This window comes from Psammomys obesus, unplaced genomic scaffold, assembly GCF_907164565.1.
Source record: "Psammomys obesus unplaced genomic scaffold, mPsaObe1.curated_primary_1811, whole genome shotgun sequence".
Lineage (NCBI taxonomy): Eukaryota > Metazoa > Chordata > Mammalia > Rodentia > Muridae > Psammomys > Psammomys obesus.
The window spans coordinates 24,372,011-24,396,353 of NW_026593286.1; the positions used below are offsets into that span (position 1 = coordinate 24,372,011).

Here is a 24,343-nt window from a genome sequence, read left to right on the forward strand (position 1 = left end):
AACCTCTGAGTCATCTCTCCAGTCTCTGGAACAACTTTTCAGAACCCATGTACAGATTTTAGGAACTGATACTAATGATGAAAATAACATTAGAATTCAACATTAGTTAGCCTTTAAATGAGCTTCTCTCACATTTCTGAGGGCTAGAAATCCACTATTGGTATCTTTGGACCCAGTCAGAGTATCAGCTGGGCCATACACCCTCCAGAAGGTAAAGGGAAGAACTCATTTTTTTTGCCTCTCTGTCTTGGCGGCTCCTAGCATTCGCTGGCTTATTGCCTAGGATCCCATTGCCCTCCCCTTCTCTCTCTCTGCCCCTCTCCTCAGGATATCTGTAATATTTAGAACTCATCCAGATAACCCATGATACTCTTTCTGTCTCAAAACCCTCAAGTTTGTCACATCTGCCAGCTGTCTTTTCTGTATAATGTAGTGTAGGTGTCAGGGGTTAGGACCTGGTATCTTTGGGATGGCGGGGAATATTATTTAATGTAAAAAGCATTTTTAAGGGCCATAAAGTATAAAAATACAAGGATCACATACAATGATGTAACATGGATTAATCATACACTCTGTTGTATAGTATTAATGACAATTACAAACCTATGCTTGAGCTGGTGGGATGCCTCCGGCCAAGCCTGATAATGTAAATTCGATATCCTCTCGGGATCCACGTGGTAGAAGAAAACTGACTCCCAAAAGTTGGCCTCTGACCTCCACTTGCCCACTGTGGCATGCTTGTGCAGGCGTGTGTGTGTGTGTGTGAGATACACAACAGCAAAAAAAGAAAAAGCATCTAATTTAAAAAAAAGCCCTTATGTAAATAAAAATGATCTTACAGAGCTGGGTGTGGTGCACACCGTTAAACCAGAGACAGGTGAATCTCTGGTTGACAAGCAAGTTCCAGGGCAGCCGGAGCTACATAACAGAGAGACCCTGTCTCAAAAACAGGAAACACAACCAAAAAGTTATCTGATAGAAAAATACTAGATATTAAGATGAAAATCATATGTTTCTAATTTTATTTAAAAATTTACATATGTGTGTTTATATGCATTGAAAATATTGGAAGGGTATATTTAAGAATATTCATACAGGAGATAAATTTTTTTTGAAGACCAGGCCTCATTGTATACACTTAAAATCCTAGCGCTTGTGAGACTGAGGCAGGAGGATCTTTAGTTTGAGGTCAGACTGGGCGATGTAGTTAGTTCCAGGACAGCCCAAGCTACATATTAAATCTTATCTCAAAAGACTGAAAGTAAATAAATAATTTTCTCCTTTGAATACTGTTATTTTATAAATATTTTTATTTTTTTTTAAGATTTATTTATTATGTATACAGTGTTCTGTCTGCATGTACACGTGCAGGCCAGAAGAGGGCACCAAATCTCACTATAGATGCTTATGAGCCACCACCCTGTGGTTCCTGGGAATTGAACTCAGGACCTTGAGAAGAGCAGCCAGTGCTCTTATCTCCTGAGCCATCTCTCCAGCCCTTATTTTTATTTTTTAATCATGTGTAAATATGTGTGGGTAGGTGTGTACATGTGAATTTAAATTCCCACAGGGGTCAGAAGAAGGCATTGGGGTCCCTTGGAAGCCAGCTCTACAGGTGGTTTTGAGCCACCTGATGTTAATGCTGGGAACCAAATTTGGGTCCTTTGGAAGAACAGTAAGTGCTCTTCACCACTGAGCCGTCTCTCCAGCCCCTTTTCATACTTTAAGTACAAGTATCCATAAAGATACACTCTGGTTTGTTAGGAGGACAGCAGTTGAAAGATGTTTTAACTTCTTTTTTTTAGTTTATTTTATGTATATGACTATTTTGCCTACATGTATGTTTGTGTACCATGTGTATGACAGGTACCCATGGAGGTGAGAGGAGGGCATTGGAACTGGACTTAGTGGATCACTGAGAGCCACCATGTGGGTTCTGAGGAGCTGAACCTGGGTCCTCTGTAAGAGCAGCAAGGGCTCTTAACTACTGAGCCGTCCCTCCGGCCACTGTTTTTAAAACACTCACATTTTTGATGAGAAGATAGTGTTAGGAATCAATATAAGTAAAGGCAGGCAAGTATAGCTGGTGTTGGCTACTTTGTTGGTTCTTCTCCACCTCTTTTCTTCCATCCTTTCAGCCCCCAACAATAGATAACGAGCGAAAACGAGAGAGAGGAAAGAAAAGAGATCCCTGAATAAAGTCATGGGTCAGAAAGGGGTCAAAGTTACTGTTAGACTGTTTCCTGCTGATTAGGAGCATAGCGTTCCTTGGGGCAAGTTTAATCTTCACCATCAGGATATCTTAACTCTTTTTGTTTTTCTTTGCACACAGCTGCTTAACAAACCACAACCAACAACGTACCAACAATGCCCCTGAACGACCAATAACCACCCACCACACCTATCAGGGCCCTAGCATTTACATACCCTCTGAAAAGTTCCCAGAATTCCTAATATCACACAATCGCAGGAACTGTCTGCAGCTGGCAAAACCACGCCTCTACTGGAGCATGAGGCAAATCATAGTCAGCTGCTGCAAAGCAGCCCCTTATCCCCAAACCTGACATTCAAACAAAAACATATTCTTACAGTGTTTCTGTGTTTTCTAAAGAAACCAAACTTTTGCAGTTATCAATACAGGTAAGTACATGGTGATTCATAATTTTAGGGAGATAGCAAGACTTGAAATGTCATCAGTCTAGCTTGGAGTTCTTAAATGTAGTTGGGCTTCTGTGAATTATGTACATTCTGGCTAGTTTTATTTAACTTTTGTGTATTCATTCATGTAGGATCTTTATAATATATTAGATTATTTTTAGTGTAATTCTGGGGACATTCCTAATAGGATTTTTAATACATGCTGCTCTATACAATAGCTTTTGTGTAATTTGATTTTTACCAACTGATTGATGTTTGTTTTCCATTATAGTGACTTACAAGGAGTAAGAACAAATGCCAAAAAATCTGGGAGTGATTGGATTCTCAATGGAAGCAAGGTTTGTGAAAAGAAAGGGGGGTGGCTTCTCTCTCTAAGCAGGCCATGGGTACCAGTGTCTCAAAAACTATATCAACAAGTACGTAGTTGATGATATGATCAATCTAAGGACTTGTTTAATACAGGAACTGTTGCAGAGTCTTCAGGATAGTAAGAGGTTTACAGTTTTTTATATGGCAGAATCTGTAGCTAACCTCTTCTATGTTTCATGTTGGGCTTGACCCTCCACAAATACTGCAAATGTGCTTTTAGCTTCCAAGTGACTCTTGACAGACAGAAGGGGAAGGCGGGGGGGGAGGAGATTGTTGCTCCAAAGTGGGACAAATGATTGTGAGCTTGCTGCTGCTGAATAATTGGGTGAAGGTGGTTAAGAGTACTTGCTGTGCAAGTATGAGGACTGGAACATGGATTATAGCACCCACATAAAAAGACGTGGTTTCACACAAACCTTTACCCCAGCACCAAAGGGGACAGAAACAAGAGGATCAGTGGGGCTTGCTAGCTACTAGCTTAGGTGAAAAATGGAAGCCTCGGTTTAAGGAAAGACCCTGCCTTAAAAGAACAAGGTGGAGAGTGATAGAGGAGGATACCTCACACATATGTATATACAGACAAATAAGTAAATTTTGTTAAAAAAAAAAAAAAGATTAGGAGGAAGATGGGGAGATTTCTCAATAGTTAAGAATATTAGCCATTCCTCTGGAGGACCTAGGTTCCATGACCAGCACTCATGTGCTGGCTTCTAACTGGCTGTAAGTCCACTTCCAGGGAATTTGAGGCCCTCTTCTGGCTGCTACGGGTACTCTATGCATGTGCAAAGACATACAAGACAGCAAAACCACCTATGCATATTATATAATAAGATGAAAAAAATGATTGGGAGAAAAGATTTCAAACATATATCAGAAAGAGTTTCAGGAAAACTTAAGAGATGAAAGGGCAGGCGATAGGGTTCAAGAGCCCTCCAGTACTTCTGAGAATTGGCTTATTGATACGCTTGGAGAGCTCCTCAGACAGGTTCAGGAGGCTCAAGAGCAAACATATCCTGGAGGAGAAATGTTCCAGCTGACTAAATTTCTTTTTCTTTTCTTTCTTTTTTTTTTTTTTTAAAGGGGGGGGGGGTTTGTGGATGAGTTTTTTTTTTTGGTTACTTTTTTTTTTTTTTTTTCTTTTTTTTTTTTTTTTGGTGCAAGGGTTTGAGCACAGGGTTTCTCACGTGCTAAATATTATTATTCTTGGGGCCAGGGGAGCTTTGTAATTGTTTGGGCTGCTCTTTTGTTTGAGATATAGGGTCTTGCTATGGAGCACAGGATGGCTTTCAATTCATGATTTTCCTGTGTTATCTAACCATGAGCTGGTGTTACAAGCATATACAGCCATGTCGCATTTATTTTATTCAATTTTTTTTAAATTTCCCATTTGCTTTAAGCTAATGTGTTTATATTTACAAAATCGAATAATATTGCAGAACTGTCAGGTTTCTAAAAATCTGATTTTCTAACTTATGCCGTCAATGTCTAAGTAACAGTTTGTTTTCTGACATCGGTAATTCCTGTACAGGAAAAATAGTAGCTGTGGTGTCAAATAAATTTGGGAAAATGTGGAGAACTTCTCATTCTTTGATATGCAGTGTGCGTTGTGACCCTCCAAGAGCCGAAGACACTATATCTTCTATCGTAGGAAACTTCCTTCTACAGACTGTCACAAAGCACTGACATCATTCAAACACACTTCGGGAAGCAGTTACCTAAGCGTTGTGGATATGGCTCACTGGTACCATATGGGCCTAGTATGTGCAAAGCCCTGGCTTTGATCCTGTAAAAAACAAAACAAAGCAGCTCATCTCAGCCTGCTGCAGTTAGAAATTTGTGGTGCATTCAGAGTACTCAACTCACTGTGGAAGACCGAGAAGAATTTTAGACGACGCGCCAATTAGATGACGTGCTACTTGAGCTTAGTCCAAGATGAGTGGGATTGAGTTTGTCAGAGTCAGACAGGGCCTCCACGGTGGAGGAAATTCGATTTTCGGAGACTTGTAGAACCTGAAGGATTTGGAATGTTTGAGGCAAGCGCTTCAGCAGAGCCGACCCAAGGGCAGGAAATAGAAGCGATATAGGATGAAAGACTAGGCAGGAGGTGTAAGCTACCATGTTTTGTTAGGAGTTTTGTATGCTTGCTCAAAGCGGTAGGGTTTATCTGTAAGCCTAGCTGTTCCTAGGTGTTGGAGTGTGGACTTGGTGTGATCAAATTGGCATTTAGTCCCCTCTGAGAATGTGATGGGTGATGGAGTTTTAGTGGGAGCTGTCCTAGAACCTTGTGCAAGGAACTGATGAGGGTTGGGGGAAAAGTTAGTGGCCAGAGTAGAAAAGGAAGTAAATAGACTCGAACAGTAAAAATGGACCAGAAAGAATAGTGCCGAGTTGAATGTGAAACAGATGACAAGCGTTTGCTGAAGTAAAGGATAAGTTCATATTCGTTGTTGGATCAGAGACCTGGGTGGGAAAGACAGGCTCTGCTCATGAGTCACTTTCTGGAATCCAGTAGATCGTATCAGGAAACGTGGCTTAGCTGGGCATGGAGGTACACCCCTGTACTTTCTTTATTCCCAGCACTCTGGAGGCTGAAGCAGAAGGGTTTTAAATTTCAGACCAGCTTGGGCTACATCACAAGTTCAGGCCAGCGGACTAGTGAGATGCTGTCTCATAAAAACGAAGAAGAGACAGCCTTGGAGTCTCTGTGGGTGACTAACCCACGGCGGTTGAGGTGGCCCAGGCGAGTTGCGGAATGAGGTGTCGATTATTAATTGCTTTAGATCATCAGCTCATATTTCCTGTTTAGCTTGTTGTCCCCCACCCGAACCACCAATGCTTAACCATAATACTTTCCTTATGTAGGCCATCTTGAAAGAAGTAGTCCCTCCTTACAAACAAAAACTGCCGTTTTGAAAACAGATCAGTCTAAGAGTATGGTTCCATTGAAAGCAAATTCCCTTTTTCTATCTGTAACTCCCCTCCAGAATTCAGGTTGCCAAGTGAATGGGGAATTTGGTCTTATTGTAGAGACAAAATAGTTTCCTATTGCTATTTATCGCGTGAGTAGTGGGGAGCGGACACTTCGGGATGGAAGCCCTGAAGACTCCCTGCTCTTTACTAGCCTCAGCGGTGCAGAGGCCAGCCTATGTGTGCAGAGATGGGACCTTTCTTTCTAGTCTTCTGGCATGTGCTCTGCCGTAGGAGCTTGCACACAGACCTGATAGGGCCGAGCTTCATAGGATATTTGGAATTTTTTGCAGGTGTTCATCACTAATGGCTGGTTAAGTGACCTTGTGATCGTGGTGGCTGTTACCAACCGTGAGGCTCGCTCGCCTGCCCATGGCATTAGCCTCTTTCTGGTGGAGAATGGAATGAAAGGATTTATCAAGGGCCGGAAGCTACAGAAGATGGGAATGAAAGCCCAGGTAAGTCATAGCACCAATCAGATTCTGGTGGCTTATCCCGTGTGTTCTCAGTCAGAAAGTAGACCTACAGTATAACTTGTGACATCTTCCTGAGGTGACGGCAGGGCGTGTTTTCAGAAAGGGCAGAGGAGGCTTCTTTTTAGTCATGCCACCGTTTCTGCCACGTTCAACAATGGGAAGGAATCAGGGTGTTTGGAATACCTGCTTTAGAATTGGGAAAGTCAGCTGTATTGTAAGAAGCTGTCTGCTTGTGAAATTTAGAATGTTAATGAGATAATAACAGTACTTTGGTATATATTACCAGAAAACATGTTTTGTTTGCTCTGTGTTAGAAATTCTAACTTCCCAGGACCTAGATAGAGAACCAGACACCGCCAAAGCCTAAAAGGCAGTGTATTGCAATGAGAAATCCACAGATTGTAAAGTGAAATGGAATTAGATAAAACTCCGTTTATCGCTTACTACTTAATGTTCAGTCTCCAAATTCACTCCAGTTTGTTCTTTGTTTCTTCTTCAGTGGACGCTGTAAACGTTACTGGGTTACTGTAAATGAATGTGCTCATTCTCTGCTTGATCTGTGTTTCTTAGGACACGGCAGAACTATTCTTTGAAGATGTCCGATTGCCAGCTAGTGCCCTACTAGGGGAAGAGAATAAAGGCTTCTACTACCTCATGCAAGAGCTCCCACAGGTATTAAATGCCTAAGGATGCCTTCTTCAGGTTAGGCACTTCCGGTTAGACACTGAGCGAAAATAGACTACAGACAGAGCCACGCATGTCGAGATACACACACGTCAATCTTGCCCCACAACAGTCACCTGAGTATAATTTAAAGTTGCATATGAACAAGTGCGACTGTTAGTGGCCGGATAAGTCAGTAACCGAACTCAGCCGGGTCCGACCAGAATGTGAGAGCAGTAAGGAACATAGGTATTCTGTTTCTGTGATTCTTCTTTAGGATGACTCTGGCCTCTCAAGTGAAGAACTTTTAGCTTTTTGTAACAAAACATCCCTGAGAACATGTGGCAGGTTGAGTCAAAGGGAAGACAGCGTTAAACAAGAAATGTTGCTGCCTTGCAGTCTTTGAGCCTGTGCTTTGAGAACTGCGTTGCCTAGTCATGGACATGTTGTGCTATAAGTATGTCGGGACTACGTACGGCACCAGCCAAACATGAAATGGAAAAAAAGCTAGTGGGTCCAGTAGGAAAGTAGAATACAGAAATCCTCAGCATGGTGGGATTTGATGACAAAAGCTAGTTTGACACCAGTTGGTAGGACTTGAACCGTGTACTTGGGATGTTGGACACAAATACACTGTTCTGTAATGGATACAATGAGGTGAAACAGTCAACTGTGTGGTAAAGACAGTATGGGTAAAAAGCATCTTCGCATTGATCTTAGATACGATACAGTAACCGCAGATGTCTGTGGGAGCCTTTTCTTAGAGCTAAGAAGTAAGTTAAAAGTTAATCTTTAGTAGTGTGTTATAAAGATTATTTATGGGACTTATTGAAATGGTATGAAAATGGATTGTGTAATAACGCTTAACATAATTTTGGGGCTCTAGGAAAGGCTGCTAATTGCTGATTTAGCAATCTCTGCCTGTGAGTTCATGTTTGAAGAAACCAGGAACTATGTGAAGCAAAGAAAAGCTTTTGGGAAAACAGTTGCACACATCCAGGTAAGCTTGTCCTCACAGCCATGTGTCTGTTGTTCATCTCAGCTGGGTCAGGGTGAGATGTTAATTAATCGTAATTTTGGTGCAATGCGGTTTTAGAAACATGAAAGTGGGTGAGATACAGAAAGGGAGAGGAAAGGGTAGAAATGTTAAGAAGAGTGTCGAGGGCAGAGCCTGGAGGAAAACTGTAAGATTTGAAGGTGACGTAGAGAAGGAAGATCTGCAAGAAGCAGGGGATGAAAGGAGAGAAAAGGCAGCTCGGGAGAGGCTTGGCACAGAAGCCATCAGGGAAGACTTCAGCAGGAGGGCGTGGCAACCAAGTTTAGACTCCTAGTTTCCAGGGTGAACCGGAACCATACAGTCACCATGTTAGAAACTCTTGCTAGCAGACTTAGGGGGCATTAAGTTTGAGCATTTTTAAGTAGAGTGATCGTGGCTGAGCGGCTTTGTGGATGGAAAGGTAGAAATGGAACATCTTGGTGTCATCACAGAAACAGCCTTGTAGCATTATGGTTAAGTGCAGCTTATGTCCTAGCACAGCTCCTGAAATCCCCACAGCCAAGGCAGGTTGTGTTCTGGAACAAATATTTTCTGTTTGTAAATTTTACAAATTCACTCGACACACAATTTATTATAAAATCTTACTGTTGGAAATTCTTGAAGCTTGTAAGACTTGTGCTTATTCACAAATAGAAATATTTTTATTTATGAATAATAGTTGCTATCTACCTTGTTTGATTGCTGTAAGGATTTTATGGGACGGTGCATTTTGCCTCCATGGGCATACACACATACGAACTCACGCACACAGGTATGCACATATGCACACACTAATAATAGCATAGATCTTTAAGAATATGCTGCTCAGACCGCCTGAATGATTCACAAAGCCTGGAATTAGACATTTCGTAATAAATGAAGTAGCAATTGATCTGTACTGTTGTTCCATAAAAGAAAAGGGTTTCTTTCAAATGCAGTCCTGGGGCTGATGTGATAGCTCAGTGGGTAAAAAAAAGTACTTGCCACCAAGCCTGATGACCTGAGTTTGAGTCCCAGAACCCACAAGGTAGAAGGACAGACCCGACTCCTGAAAATTGTGACCTCAACTCAGGCACTGTGGTGTGTTTCTGCCGCCACACATATATGTGTGCACAAATCCACAGGAAATAAATGCGTATAATTTAAAATGTAGTCATCGGTGATAGACTGCATATATGACCTGTGGTGGGAAGCTGAAAATGTGGTAGCTCAGTGCGTGATGGTGGAGACGCTGGTGTTGAGCAGTCTGTCAGTCGTGCATACAAGTAGGCAGCATTTAATATTGATCAGACCTTTATTACTTACGTACTATGCTGTACCCATTGTCATAGGCTATATTACTTCTTTCATTAAAGGAAGTTTACATGAAGCTAATATGTTATGGCAGCAGAATCCTCAGACATCTTATGTTCGCGCCATGTCCCTTGCCTGTCAGGATGCTTCACCAAACGTTTGACCTGTACCTTTTAGGCTTATGAGGGTACGGTGTGGTTTACACAATGGTGAAATTGTTTAATAGCCTATTACTCAAAATGGTTCATCTTGTTCAGCAAGTACTGTACTTCACGACTGTACTTCATTTTCATAGCAAAAGGATAAGTAGTTGTGCACTTGTCTTTCAAAGCATGCGCTATTTGTTACCTTCCTACAAAACAAAAGTTTACTAGATTTTCAGTAGGTGGCAGTAATGAGCTTTTAGAGTCTGTGATTCTCAACCTGTGGGTCGAAACCCACTCAGGGACTTGACCAGCCCTTTCACAGGGGTCACATTACCAGATATCCTGTATTTCAGATATTTACATGACGATACATAGAAGTAGCAGAATTACAGTTATGAAGTAGCAACTCAGTTTTATGGGCGCGGTCACAGCATGAGGAGCTGTGTCAAAGGTGTGTGCAGCGTGTGCTGTGTGTGTTGTATGTGCTGTGTGTGTTGTATGTGCTGTGTGTGCGTGAATGTCTGAAGGTCTGTGGACCAGAGATTTAATTTTAGTATTTCCCTCCATGGCTTTCCAGCTCATGTTTTGAAGCAGGGTTTCTTACTGAATCTGGTACTATTTTGGTTAGACTGGACGGCCAGTAAATCCCAGCAGTCCACCTGACTTTGCACTCCACTATGTGGGGTGTGTGTGTGTATGTGTGTGTGTGTGTTTTGGGGGAGGGGGAGTTTACAAGAACATACTAGCATACCAGGCTTTCACGTGAGAGCTTGGAATCTAAACTCAGGTCCTCATGCTCCCTACAGCTTTATAGGTTCATGCAAAGTATTTTTTTTTAATGCAAAGTAGTGCTGTTTTTCTAGTAAGCATATTTTAAGTTTTTTTTTTTTCAATTTTTAAAATAAGTTTGAGTAATATGTTCATTTCAAGTTAGAAATGCAGGCAGAGAAGGCAGGTGATTAATACCTGTTCTAGAGCTGGCTACATGGTGGTTTCAGACTTCTTGACTGAAATACATGACCTGTACATACCACATTATACTTGGCTAAGTGCCAGTTTAGCATAATTATGTTTCCTTTCTTTTTTATAGTTTTTGACTGTTGAACATTTTGGCTTTTTTGCCCACTTGGGTGTATGTCAAAAATTTATTTTCTTTTTACGCTAGAGTATTACTATAATCACAGAGCAGGAGTTAAAGGTACACTCCATAGGTACTAACATGGCTCATGATTTATCCTGAAATAGCTGATGAACTAGTATAATTCAAATGATAATAATAACAGTGATAATGTTAGATGATAATAATAGTAACAATGATGATATTTATCAGTTATTAACTTATTTCCATGTCTCAGATGCTGTGTTTAATGCAGTTTTATCTTGTTGCTTATAATTGTATATTACAGTTATTATAATTATCTTTATTCATAAAGTAGTTAAGGCAGAGAGGTTAAATAACCAAACTAAAATTACACAGATGTTTTATGTCTAGGCCTTACACACTTTTAAAAAAATTATCACATGTATATGGATGTTTGTCTGCACGTATGTCTGTGCGCCATGTATGTCCTGTGCATGGTGCCCATGGAGGCCGGAAAAGGGCATTAGATCCCCTAGAACTGGAGTTACAGATGTTTGTGGGCCACCGTGCTGGGTGCTGGGAATTGACCTTGGGTCCTCTGGAAGAGCAATCGGTGCGCTTCGCTGCAGAGTTATCTCTCCAGCCATAGAATCTTCATTCTGTGTTATTGTGTTGACTTTGAACAGGGTCCCAGTGTCTCCCTGCACCCCTGGCTAACCTGGAATTTGCTTTGTAGACTGGCTGTCCTTGAACTCTGAGAGATCCACCTGCATCTGCATCCCACGTGCTGGGATGAAAGACTTGTACCACTATGCCTGGCTAGAGCCTACATTTTAATCATCCCAGTGTTTTCTTTCTCTGATTTTACCTGCGGGTAGTGAAGTGAAGGTGGATTGTATTCTTGCCTAACTAGAGTACTCAGTCATTTTCTATGTGGTACATACTGCTGATTTTAAAGACATAAACTGTTTGGGAGAAAAATAGGAAAAGGGAAAAAAATGTCTTTTTCTTCACTGTCTTCAAACAGAGCCTATCTAGTTCCTACTTGAATATGACATTAAATAGCAGTAATATTAGAGAACAAACTGAGTTTGTTTTTTTAATAGTTATATCATAATATATGCTAGTAATAATTCACAGTTTTGCTTTAATGACTACTTGGCTTGCTAACTATTCCAAGGTGCCTTCAAATCATAAAGTTCCAAGAATAATGTCATTCATTGCTTAACTTAAAAAAAAAACAAACAACTTTTTTCGTGTTTTTTTGAGACATGGTCTCTCTGTGTATAGCCTTGGCTGTCCTGGAACTCATTCAGTAGACCAGACTGGCCTTGAATTCATAGAGATCACCTCTGCCTCTGCCTCTCGAGTGCTGGTACTAAAGGTGCATTGCTTAATTTTTTTTTTGTTTTATGTATTTATTTTTAATTCCTTATTCTCATTCCTGTGTGTGTGGTGTGTGGGGTTATGTACACTCTTGACAAGTGTGTGGAGGTCAAAGAACAACTTGTGGGACTTGGCTATTTTTTTGCCATGTGGGTCTTACAGATTGCCTGCTAATCCATCCACCTGGCTCTCACTCAGAATGTTGAGAGAGATTTTATTCAGTCCACTTAGTTGCTTACAGAGATTTCTTTGAGTGTGCGTGTGTGTGAGAGAGAGAGAGAGCAAGACGGACACACAGACAGACAGAGACAGAGCAGATGGACAGAGACAGAGGCTCATAGAGTATGGGCTGCCATTCCCTACCTCTGCTTCTCAAGTGCTGGAATTTCAGATTCCCGTCACTGTGCAGATGAGGTTTCTCCCTAAATTCGAGCTGCAGTTTTTACTGTTGGCAGATATCAGTAACCACTGAAGATACTCCGAGAGCATGTTGATCATTCCTGAAAAGCACCCTACCAGTGACGGGTGATGATGTGATCATTAGCAGCCATTCATGACACAGTGGGTTCAGAATGCAGGATGCTTCTCTGGTGAAGCACAAAGGCCAGTTCTGTTCACTAGCTCCTGGTTCAGTGCCAAGAATATGTAAATATTTAATCTCTTTATCTTCAGACAGTAAATTCTGTACCCTTGGCGGCATTCGTTATTTTTAGACCTCTGAACCTAGCGGGTGTGCTGAAGGAAGAATTTTAAGTGAGTCCATTCTTGTCTGAATTTTAACCTCAGCTTCTAGAAGCTCCCAGCATTTGTACAGAATAGCTTTCATGTGAGAGAGATCTTGATCTTTTGACATTCTAGATAGCACATAAAGCAAAGCCTCATATGTAACATCATACAAAGGCAGCAATTCTTGAGAATTGACTGATTCCCCCTCCCCACAGCTGCCCTTCCCACCCCATAAATGTTATGGAATTAAGCCAGTGCTGGACTTAGAATTCAGGGTCAAGGGTTTTCAGTATCTATAGAAAATTATTTAACTAATCTTCAGATTTTTTTTCTCTTTGTAAACTTGAATGTGTAAAGTGGGAACATGGAACTTTATGCTGATTAAAAGGTAGAGATTTGGCTAAAGGAAATACAGTTAGTAGAAAAGGAGATAGAAAAAATATGAACCTGCCAGTATGCTCCAAATTGGAGACCAGGACTCACAGGGGGAAGCTAGGTGCTACCAGCCTTGCCAAGGCTTCGTTTCGGGATCATTAACTGCCAGTTATACTTTCAAGAAGAGGGCAGGGCAAAACCTCTAGGCACTTGGGATTTTTGTTGATGTTTTTCGAGACAGAGTTTCTTTGTGGAGCCTTGACTGTCCTGGAACTGGCTCTGTAGACCAGGCCTGCCTCAAACTCCAGGGACCTGCCTGCCTCTGCCACCTGTACTGGGATTAAAGGCGTGTACCTTGACTTCCCAGCTTGACACTTAGACTGGCATCAACACAATAGTTAATAAACCCATGAGGCGTCTGCCCCTCAAAGCTCCTGATCCACCTGACGCATCCAGAAAATACGCACATAAATTGCTGGCAATGATTGTTATTAACGCCTGTAAATATTACAGTGGCATTATCTAGCCTGCTATCATAAACAATAAAAGACACTGACACCTGTTGCATTTTAAGTAAGCCTATTTCCTCTGGGGCAGTGCAGATATTAATCTCCTAAACTACCCTTTATCTCCAGTCCCGTAGCCTATGCCAGTTGCTCTAATCATTCCTATCTGGGCTACTTCCTACCCATAAATACTTGCATATGCTTCTCATCTGGGCTGCTTTTCTCCATCCACACCAATGCAGCCTTGTGCTTTTCTCCACTACCCCCTGGTGGCTCTCCTTCTTTCTCCTCTCCTAACTGTCTTCTCTTTCTTCCCGTGATTCTCTATACTCCTCCCCGCCTGAGAAGCTTGGCCACACCTCCCTAACTTCTGCCCTGCCCAGACGTGTAGACATTTATTCACCAATCAGGGACATTTTGGAGGCAATGATTACAAACACCATTTTGGGCTATGTGAGTGTCTTCGTGTCTTCTCATAAAAGATAGCGAGAGACCTTGGGGGAGGGCAAAATAATTAGCAGTCTAATACAAAGCACCACACCCATACCGTCCTGCTCCCACAATTGTTCTAGTCTAACTCTTTGATTTTCTTGCCATGAAAACTACTGAATTTGTACCTAGCCCTGTACTAATCACACTGCATATTCAGTTTTATGCTTCGAAAATTGCCGTAACCACAAGTATAAACGAAGATCTAACTGCCCCCGAGAAACTATTCCCACAGCCTCCTTTGAGAACTCAAGCATGCCTTGGCCACAAAGGATGTCTCATGCACCCCACAGAAGAGTGATCAAAATTGTCTCTGTAGTAATTTCCTCAGAGAAGTTAGTGGCAGCTGGCCATAGATGTGCCTCCGACCTCAGTTAGAATAGGGCATGCATTTGGAGGTTCTGCCCAAGTCCAAGCCAGTTTCCTGAAGCAAGTTCAAGAGCTGGTACCAGCAAGAACAGATGTATGCTGAAGGCTCATGATGCGAGAGCCAAGGGCCAGGAACATAGAACTTGACAGAAGAGATGCCAACCAGGAACCGTTGGGAATGGTCTGAATGGAATGATTTCCAAGCTCACTGTTGGCTGTCTAAGGCAGCAGGAGAGGATAGATACACAGTTATTCGTGATTACACTTAGAAATAAGACCACTCAGAATTAGTAGGAGGCTACATGGGACGCTTCAGAAGGATGGGAGAGGTTATGTTCCTAACTTTGCCTACTGTTAGTACTGTGTTTATTAACCTGATACGTATTTGATGATGTGTATGTGATTAGATGAATCCATCTTGCCCCTCTATCCTGTTCTATTTAAGGCAAAGAGGCACAGTGGGGAGACGATTGTCCTTAATGTCATTAACACAGAGTAAATCCTGTTTAACCTCCAGAGAAAACGGGTGATCTAGCAGCTGAGTGTAAAGGCTTTTACCACAAGATGGTGCTCAAACATTAGACCGTGATGTGATGTTCCTTAAGCAATTTCCTTAAACCAGGACTGGTTGTTCACCTAGTTTTACGTCATTTGCTAAGAAGATGCAGGGTTTTTCATTTTTCGTTTCAGGTAGTGTTTTATTGGAAGAAAACCTCTGCAGTTCCACTTCTGTTTTGCTTTAAAATTTTCATGTTATGTAACCATTTGAGGCGCTGAGTGGAAGCCTGTACCTTTAACATGCTCTTTTCCCCTTTCATCTCAAGACTGTGCAGCATAAACTAGCAGAATTGAAAACAAACATTTGTGTAACTAGAGCCTTTGTGGACAGCTGTCTGCAGTTGCACGAAACAAAGCGTCTGGACTCTGCCTCAGCTTCCATGGCAAAATATTGGTATGCACACTATTATAATTAAAATGTGGTGTTTGTTCATACTTCTATGGGATCTTGCCAACTTTTAAACTCAACCTTGAAGGCATTTAAGGAGGAAGTCTGTGAGTGAAAAATAGCAGTAACAATTTAAAAAAAATCAGAAAGTCCCGTTGGATCTGTTTATAATGTCCTAAAAATTACTTGAGTTGGTATGTGCAAGTAAAATATTAAGAGCTTGAAGTAGGATCAGTGGGTACTTCAGTCAAGTAATAAGTTTACTTGAATTATCTAATTATACTATTGATATATTTATTTAGATATATATTCATATAATAATCAGATTATCTAAAGAATGGCAGCAAAGTGGGACAGAAAGAATAGAAGGTTAAAACTTGGTGAGTCCCTTTTAGTGAGTCCCATTTCCTTTAAACAACTCCAAGTAAATTTAATTCTCTAGGGACAACTTTATGTATCTGTGATGTTTTTAGGTTGGATAGAATGAATGTGAGGTGATTTCCTGATTTAAGAATAATACTGAATTATTGACTGTCCGGCTAACATCCTATTGAGTTTAGAAAGGACTGCGTTTGAATTAAGGATGATTTAAAAATGGTGTTGGAGGTGAGCTTGAGAATGGACCCCTGTATGGTTTTTATGTGTTTAAAGATGCAAATGTAGTTAAAATCAGATTGTGGAATGGGAATTAATTTCCTTAAAGAAGAAGAACAGCAGCAACAACAACAACAAAATCTCATCTCACTATCCCCAAAGCTGCCTAGAAAAATTCCCATTGTTATTTATTAACTCCATGTTCAGTCCAGTCATTACTCTACAAGGGAAATACGCAGAATGGTGCCTTGTGTAATGATTTTATAGTCATCAGATTATAAGATTAAGAAGGAATGTAAAATTAACATGAACTTGCTCTTGGGGGTTAGTGGAGATATTTGACATTTATTATAAGGTCTTTGGCTTATAGGAAGAGGTATAAAGAATCTTAGGTAATTTTTGAAAGAGAATTTTGCACAGCTATTGGCCTTGTACTTGAACATACCAGGCTTAGGATATAATGGTGTTGAATATTAAAAGATAGTTTAAATTGTTGGGTAGTGGGAATGCTTTTTTTTTCTTTTTTTCTTTTTTTTTTTTTTAAGGTTTCATATGTTGAGGCTGGCCTCCTACTCACTATGTAACAAGGGCTGGCCTTGAACTTATGAGTGTTGGGTTACAGGCATGCACTACCACCCAGTTCTATGTGGTAGGGGTTTGAACCTAATGATTTCCGAGTCCTCTACCAACCGAACTATCTTTCTTTTTCTGCTTGTTATTTTGATCATTTAGGGCATCTGAATTACAAAACAGTGTAGCTTATGAGTGTGTACAACTCCACGGAGGCTGGGGGTACATGTGGGAGTACCCGATCGCAAAGTAAGTATGGTGGTTCTCTGATCCTTTTTCATGTCTTCCCCTTTTCCTTCCCTGTCCCACCCCCTACCCCGCCCCACCCTCCTCCTCCCTTCCCTTCCCTTCCCTTCCCTTCCCTTCCCTTCCCTTCCCTTCCCTTCCCTTCCCTTCCCTTCCCTTCCCTTCCCTTCCCTTCCCTTCCCTTCCCTTCATTCCTTACTTCCTTTCTCCTTTCCTCCCTTCTTCCCTCTTCCCTCTCTCTCTCTCTCAATTCTTTCTTTTTTGGAGTTGAAGTCTTACTGTGTAACCCCGCCTGGCTAGGCTGGCCTCAGACTTACAGAGATCTGCCTGCCTCTGCCTAGAGTGCTGGGAAAAATGATCCGCTCCACCACACCCAGCCTATGAAGCTTTTCTTTCCATTTTAATAGTATTTTATGTGATTTTCTAAAATTGAAAATAGATTTTTCCATACGATACATTCTGATTACGGTTTTCTGTTTTTAACCCCTCCCAGATATTCCCACTTCCGCATCCACCCAAATCCACAACCCTTTCTTTCTTGCTCTCATTGTGATGCTATTCTTAAGGATATAAAGAAAGGAACTTTTTTTTTTTTTTTTACTGTATATGCTAATATACAGGGAAAATAGATCTAAAATGTGCATTCTCAGTTAATATGTTTATGCAAATAGGAATAGCTTCTCATTAGGGTTTATTTAAAAAAAATGGTGAGTCCAGCATACTTTTAAATTTGATGTTCGGCTTTAAAAGAAATACCATTTTTAAAAAATTCATTCCTTAATTTATTCATATTCTCTTTGTCTTTCTCTCTGTGCTCTCTCTCTTACACACACACACACACACACACACACACACACACACACACACATACACTCAATGTATTACTTTTCTTAATGGTGTGATAAAATACCCTGACAAATGCATGTGAAGGGAGCAGAGGAATTATTTTCCCTGGCGGTTGGAGGGTGGAGCCCACCAGAATGGGGAAGTTCTGGCTGAAGGTTGGACCTGCAGTTTGGAAGCAGCTCGTGAAGATGCTGCTGCTCAGCGGACAGCCTCCTTTTTATGCAGTCCAGGACCCGAGCCTAGGGAATGGTGCCGCCTTGCTTTGGAGTGAGTCTCCCACCTCAGTTAACACAAACAAGACCATCTCTTAAGCAAAGGCTGACCTAATCTAGATAACCTCTCGTGATTATACCTAGAGGCTTGTGTCTTAGGTGTTTCCAGATCTTGTCAAGTTGATAATCAGGACTGGCCATCATAGGAACTGAAACCAGGGCTGTGCATGTGTCGGGGAAGCAGTTTCCCACTGACCACCATCTCTAGCTACTTAAAAAACCAACCGAACAAAAATAGCAGTGTAGACCATCTGCTTGCATAATAGAAGTATTAACACATCATGCCTTAAGTACTTATTTTGCTTGGAGAATAAAAGTTTTTTTTTTTAATGGAATTTTTATGATGTTTCTTTTTATTGGGTCAGACATGAATTTCCTCAGATCAAACAGTAACAGTTGCGGTGACGTGGTGTCTTCCTCCATGTCTCCCTTCTTCATTGTCCCTTCTCCTTCTCCTAAGGCCTTGCCTCACCTTCACTTTTCCTTACCACCTTAGGAAAAAAATATTGGTCCCTCTTACTTGATGGTATATTTAGCTTGTAAAAATTGCCCAAGGAAATTTTTGATAAATACTGATACATACCCACTTTAATTCTGAATCTGAGAGTAGGAATGTGATAGGCCTCTAAAAACGTTCCCTAATTTTTACCCATATGCTTTTGCATAGTTAGAAAAACTGTCAAATAAATGCCTGTTCACATTGTTAGCCTGATATATCCGAGTTCCTCATTCTCACAAGCCTAACTGGAGATGTTTTATGTGCTTCTACTCTTTACCGAGAAACGTGAACTTTTTATTGCCATCTCATGAACAGAAGTTCCTGTGCTGGTATAACCTGCTAATTCTATTGTTACCACGAAGCTTAAAAGTGTTAGCTACTGGGTACATGTCATTCATAACTTTATAGAACTTGTCATCAATCAAGTGTTTTCTGTCTCTGAGAGAATATAAACATGAAATCGTTTTTTAAAAAACTAATCATTTGACTTAGACTCTGGCATATCCTCTCAGAACTACTTCAGGTAGACCTTAATCACAAGCAGAGCTTCCCTCTTAAATCTTGGGCCGCCGTGAAGTAGAAGTGAGCTTTTGGGTTATGCTAGCCCAAAGGTTCTCATCACTGGAATTTTTCCATCTTATTTAGGAGAGGGCTTTGGAAATGAAATTATAACGGATGTTTACATCTCTGTGTGTAAGCTCTTGTAACAGCTGTGACTGGGGAAGTAGGCATTATTGGGTTAGTGTCTGAGTTGCTTAGTTTGCATTCTAAGAAGGGGATGCTAACCTAAGAGGGCTTGCTACCCCGGGGATAAGGTTAGAGTGTGGCATGACCTGGGGCATCTGCTTTCTTAGAGTTCATTGCTTTAAGTCAGTACCAAGAAAACTTGTGGATTGTTGGCTTACAGTTTCTGCTTCTAGCTCGGGAGACTTGAACTCCTTTAAGAAATAATAATTACCCATTCTTGGCTGGCTTGCCAGTTCAAAGAGTATGTGAATCTTTATTAGCCCTTTCTGTCCCCAAAGATGTAGGAAATCCTGATATCACAAAAGCCAGTTACAAACTAGACAGCATGTGGCTACAATATACAGACTTCGATTTAAGGAGTACATGCAACATGTGATTCTTATACCTGCCAGGGTAAGCTATGTTAGTTAGTGTGGGGAGGAGGAGAAAAAGAGATAGGTAATTTATTGAGGCTAGGGTTCTATGGGTGGAGAGGCATTTCATTCCCGTTTACAATTTTTCAGATAGCTAATTCTTGGCATGTGAACTGATTTGAGTGTTATTCGTTAGGTTTAGCTTCAGCCCCTTAAATATGTCTTAGCCGTTCTAGGTGGAGAAGCTTGGACCAAGAACTTGACTGCAGTTAAACATTTCTCTGCTGCCTTTCTCTGTTAATCTTAGTGAATTTAATTAGTAACTTATGAAAGGTCTACTGGTCTGTCATTACATATCCTGGTAGAACTCCGTTAATGTGAAAAATAAATATCCAACCCAACTCAAAAATGTCTGAAGCGTTACGATCGCTCAGGTAGGCTGGAATGCCAGGAAGTCTTCGAAAGATGCGAGTGCTTGGTTTTGTAGAGAACACCAACATCTTCTTGGGGCTGGGGGTGGGGTTTATATATTTCAGAAAACACTGAGGAGTCCTAATAGACTTTACAGTGCAGTTCATCACATAGGTAAACATTAAATGAGGGTCCACGAACCTGCATGATACCCTGGTGGATGTGGAAAAGTTCGGCGTTGCTCATATTCTGAGAAGTTAGCTCATTTTATCTTAGGAATTAAATAACTAAAGCCCTACCTTTATATTTGAGAAAGGCTTTAAAAAAAATTTCCTGCCATGGAAAGTGCAGTACTCAATAACTAGTTTCACAGGACAGGACTAGGACAATGAAAGTATTGTGACCTAATAAAAGTTTTCTTGCCAGAGAGGCGAGACGCCTACATTCTTGTTCCAGCCTGACAGTTATCTATTATGTCACCAGTGAATGGTAATCATTAATTAGCAAATGCATCAGCCACTCTGAAACTTTTTTTTTCTTAAACCTGCAGAGCAGTAATATTTATTCTCCTGGATCCCAGAGGGCAAAGGGAAAGGAGAAAGGGTAAAAACAGTTACCTGGCTACTCTCGTAGCTGTCAAAGTGAGTCCTTGGACTCCTCGGGCTGGGCCTGTGGCTCAGTGGCTCACCTGTCAAGATCCTGAGTCCAGTCCCTGTATTATCAGTGGCACTCCTCTCCTCTCCCAGGACCAGAAAACAGAAGTGTGAGAGCCTGGCTCTTTATGTCCCTATAGGTCTCAGTGGGCACAGCCCCTTAGGATTTAATCCCAGCGATGACAAGAGTGACTATTAATCATTTCCCCCGAATAAGCTACTTGTTAACTTTTTGGGGAAAAAAAAATAACATTTTGAAATATTAGGTGGTGGTTGTAGTGATGATGTTGAAAGGAATGTCTGAAAATAAATAATTTATTTATTTTTCCTTAAGGTCAGTGGATTTCAACTTTCTGGGGAGACAAAAAGACAAGACACTAAGATGTCTCATGCATTCCTAAATGTAGACGTTTAGCTTGCTCTTATATACATGTGGCTTTCTAAAATTATGTCAGTGTACCTAAGTGTTATGTTGAATATTAATGTCTTAATGGCTTTCACTATACCAACCTAATAGAATGCTGTGCAAGAAAAAATAATCAGTTATTTATAAGGATCTCTTACTGCCGAGAGTTCTTTAGCTAAAAAGTAGTTATCTGGAAAGATGGGATTTAAATTTTCTACCATGCTTATATGAATTCAACCATCTTCTGATTTATCTAGGGCTTATGTGGATGCTCGGGTTCAGCCCATCTACGGGGGCACCAACGAAATAATGAAAGAGCTGATTGCAAGACAGATCGTCAGTGACAGCTAGACATCTGCCTGCATCCTGTAATCCTATTACCTACAGCTAATCTGGATTCACATCTACTTGAGATAAAGTATAACCTGGAAAGGGGGGAAAGAGTAAAGCTGTTTTTATGTATGATTGCTACAGAGAAAGAAATAAAATATAAAGTTAACACAGGGGAAAGAAAAGTTTTTGAATACAGGAGGAGTGTATGTAAAGTGAAAGGTTTAACCTTTTTTTAAATATATATATACAGAGAATATTGAAAATTTTCTAACTCGAGAGCCTTAATGTCTTGTCTTTCAAAATCTGAAGAGCATGGATTGCTTTAATTCTTAAAGTTGAGACAAATAATTTTATATTCTTATAACACTAATAATATAGACTTTGGAAAGGAAAAATAATTATAAATTCCATAAAGTCATTTCAGCTACATTTTGCTACAAATTCCCTAGAACATTGGTGTTTACTATACTACCACCAACCCTGTGTTTTTAAGTAATGAATAGAACCCTTTCTTCGGAAAAAATGGACTGTACTGTATATAATACACATAGAGGCTGTTATGTATCAGTTAAAAATAAAGTAGAACTTAAAAATAAAAAAGCTTGTAGAGTGTGTGTGAGGCACTGAGGAATGAGAACGCGCTCTGCTGATGGGAAAATGCAGAGTTTCTTAGACAAGACACATGGGCTTTCGACAGAGCCAATCCCAGTTTAAGTAGGAGAGCTCAGTAATCCATCATCCTTAAATTCAAGATGTTTGGTAGATATCAAAGGAAAGGCTTTCATTTTTTTTTTCAACAGTGTGATTTATTTATATTTATTAAATACTGTGCATCTTCCATAAACTAGTCTATTAAAAATGTTGGAAAGCAAGCTTGGAATATCCCTAGCACAAACAAGTAGTATATAGAGTCGAAAATTCCAACTAAGACTAATAAGAGAATTATTATTTTGAATAAACATTTAAGAAAGGAGTGTGGGGAAATCATTGAGACTTAAGTAATCATTATGAAAAATAAACTCATTTAGACATTTCAGTACTTTGATTTTTCTAGCACATAGTGGTAACACTGAAAAGGTTAAAAATGAAAATATATTCTTGTTCAACTTCAAAAAACTTAAACATTACTTTATTCCTAGAAATGGGTATAGCAAATGGGAGATGGAATATTTCTGATATTCCTTTCCTCACGGCGTACCACTTTGGGTTCCTGGCATGGTTGCCGGCTTGACCCATTCTATCTATATACATTTAGTAAAGTTAAAAGGGTTCAAATTTGTTATTTATCAGTTGAGAAAACTCCCATTTTGTAGTCTTGGTTGATGTCGAAAGGTACACAGACCAGGCTGGCCTGGAACTCACAGTGATCCATCCGTCTGCCTCTGCCTCCCCTCCCAAGTGCAGGACTAAAGTGCGCCACTCTGCTAGGCTTAAATTCTTTAAAAAATAATAATAAGGTTTCATTTATTTTTAATTATATCTTTGTGTGAGTGAAAAATGTGCATGCCAGCACAGGTGCCAACAGAGATCAGAATAGGGTGTGGGATCCTCTGGAGCTAAAGTTAAAGACAGCCATGAGTGCTCAAGTCAGGTGCTGGGATTTGAACTTCACCTGTCTGCCGGAAAAGTCAGCCATCAGCCACCGAGTCTTCTCAGTACCTCGAGCAAATTCTTATTATGTTTGCAGCTTGCACCTCCCTCCTGCCAACAGGAACTGTAAAGGCTTCGGCGGAACTCTCTCTTACCCCTTCTGCCTCTTTAAGTCTACAGTGTAGAGATAGACAGACCCATTCTGCCTTTACGTCTTAGACTTTATAACCTGTGTTAAAAAGAATTCAGAATGTGCTCCTCAGCCTCGGCTTTGGTGTTCATTTCCTAAACGGCTATTCTTTGTGCTTTGTTTGTGTGGCTTCGAGTAGTGTTCCCTAGGGAGGGAATTTATCATGCGAATCTCATGCAGCGCTGCTGAGTGCTCAAGAAACAATAAATAGTAACCACGCTCAAAAGAACGAGCTGGGCACGCAGAAGAAAGCCTCACTATGTAAATATTAATGAGAATTTAAAGGCTTAGTTTCGTCTGGAGGCTAAGATTTTTTTTTTTTAGGATCAAAATTACTGCTTTAAAACTCCACCCCCTTATTTCCTGATAGTGTCATTGAAAACTGCTTTGACTTGCTATTTTAAAATCTAAGCGCAAATCTTTACTAACCTCGTAATCTTAGCAACTTATTGCTGAAAGTATAAAAATTCTAGATACTTTTTTTTTTCATGCCAGGTTGTTTTTGGCCCATACAGCATTTACTTATTTGGAGTCATTGGAAAGATTTGGCATTGAAATCGAAACCAACCTCAGGCCTGTGTCTACAGTTTCATAATAAATGTTGAAAAATACTACTCTTTTAAAATATTTTTTTCAAAAAAAATTATGGAGAGCTACAAATGTACTGAAAATAGAGCATAGTCTAACCTCCAGTTCAACATTTGCAGTCAGTATCGTAGACTTTACCCCTCTTTTGAGGCAGGTCCCAGATTCAGTGTTATTTCATACATGTATATACTCCAGAATACATATGGAACATTTGTTTTTCCATCTAGCCAGATTTCTGTTACCATACAGCAAAAACTTAAATTTAACATGTAATACTGGCATCATGTCAAGTTCTCCTGCTTATACCCCGCCCCCCCAAAAAAAAAAAATTGCCGTTTTTGTTTAGTTTGTTTAAAGTAGGATCTAGGCAAGACCTATGAGGTCTATTTGGGAGCTGAAGAGATGGTCCAGTAGTTAAGAACAGGCATTGCTCTCCTAGAGGACCAGTGTTCCATTCTCAGCATCAAAGTCATATGATTCAAAACCACCTGTAACTTCAGCTTCAAAGGATACAACACATTCTCTGGTCTACACAGACACAGACAGACACACATACACA

At 40.5% G+C, this 24,343-nt stretch overlaps 1 protein-coding gene across 1 annotated transcript in view; it reads left to right on the plus strand.

Annotated features, from left to right (window-relative positions):
• Positions 1–21,582, plus strand: part of Acadl (acyl-CoA dehydrogenase long chain) — a 29,603-nt gene extending 8,021 nt beyond the window's left edge. Inside the window, exons 5-11 of the mRNA XM_055616809.1 lie at positions 2,930–2,996; positions 6,288–6,452; positions 7,041–7,142; positions 8,020–8,133; positions 15,365–15,492; positions 16,813–16,899; positions 21,341–21,582. Of these exons, the coding sequence (XP_055472784.1) occupies positions 2,930–2,996; positions 6,288–6,452; positions 7,041–7,142; positions 8,020–8,133; positions 15,365–15,492; positions 16,813–16,899; positions 21,341–21,434 (757 nt within the window). The 3' untranslated portion in view covers positions 21,435–21,582. The remainder of the gene's footprint in view (positions 1–2,929; positions 2,997–6,287; positions 6,453–7,040; positions 7,143–8,019; positions 8,134–15,364; positions 15,493–16,812; positions 16,900–21,340) is intronic.
• Positions 21,583–24,343: the final 2,761 nt, after the last annotated feature.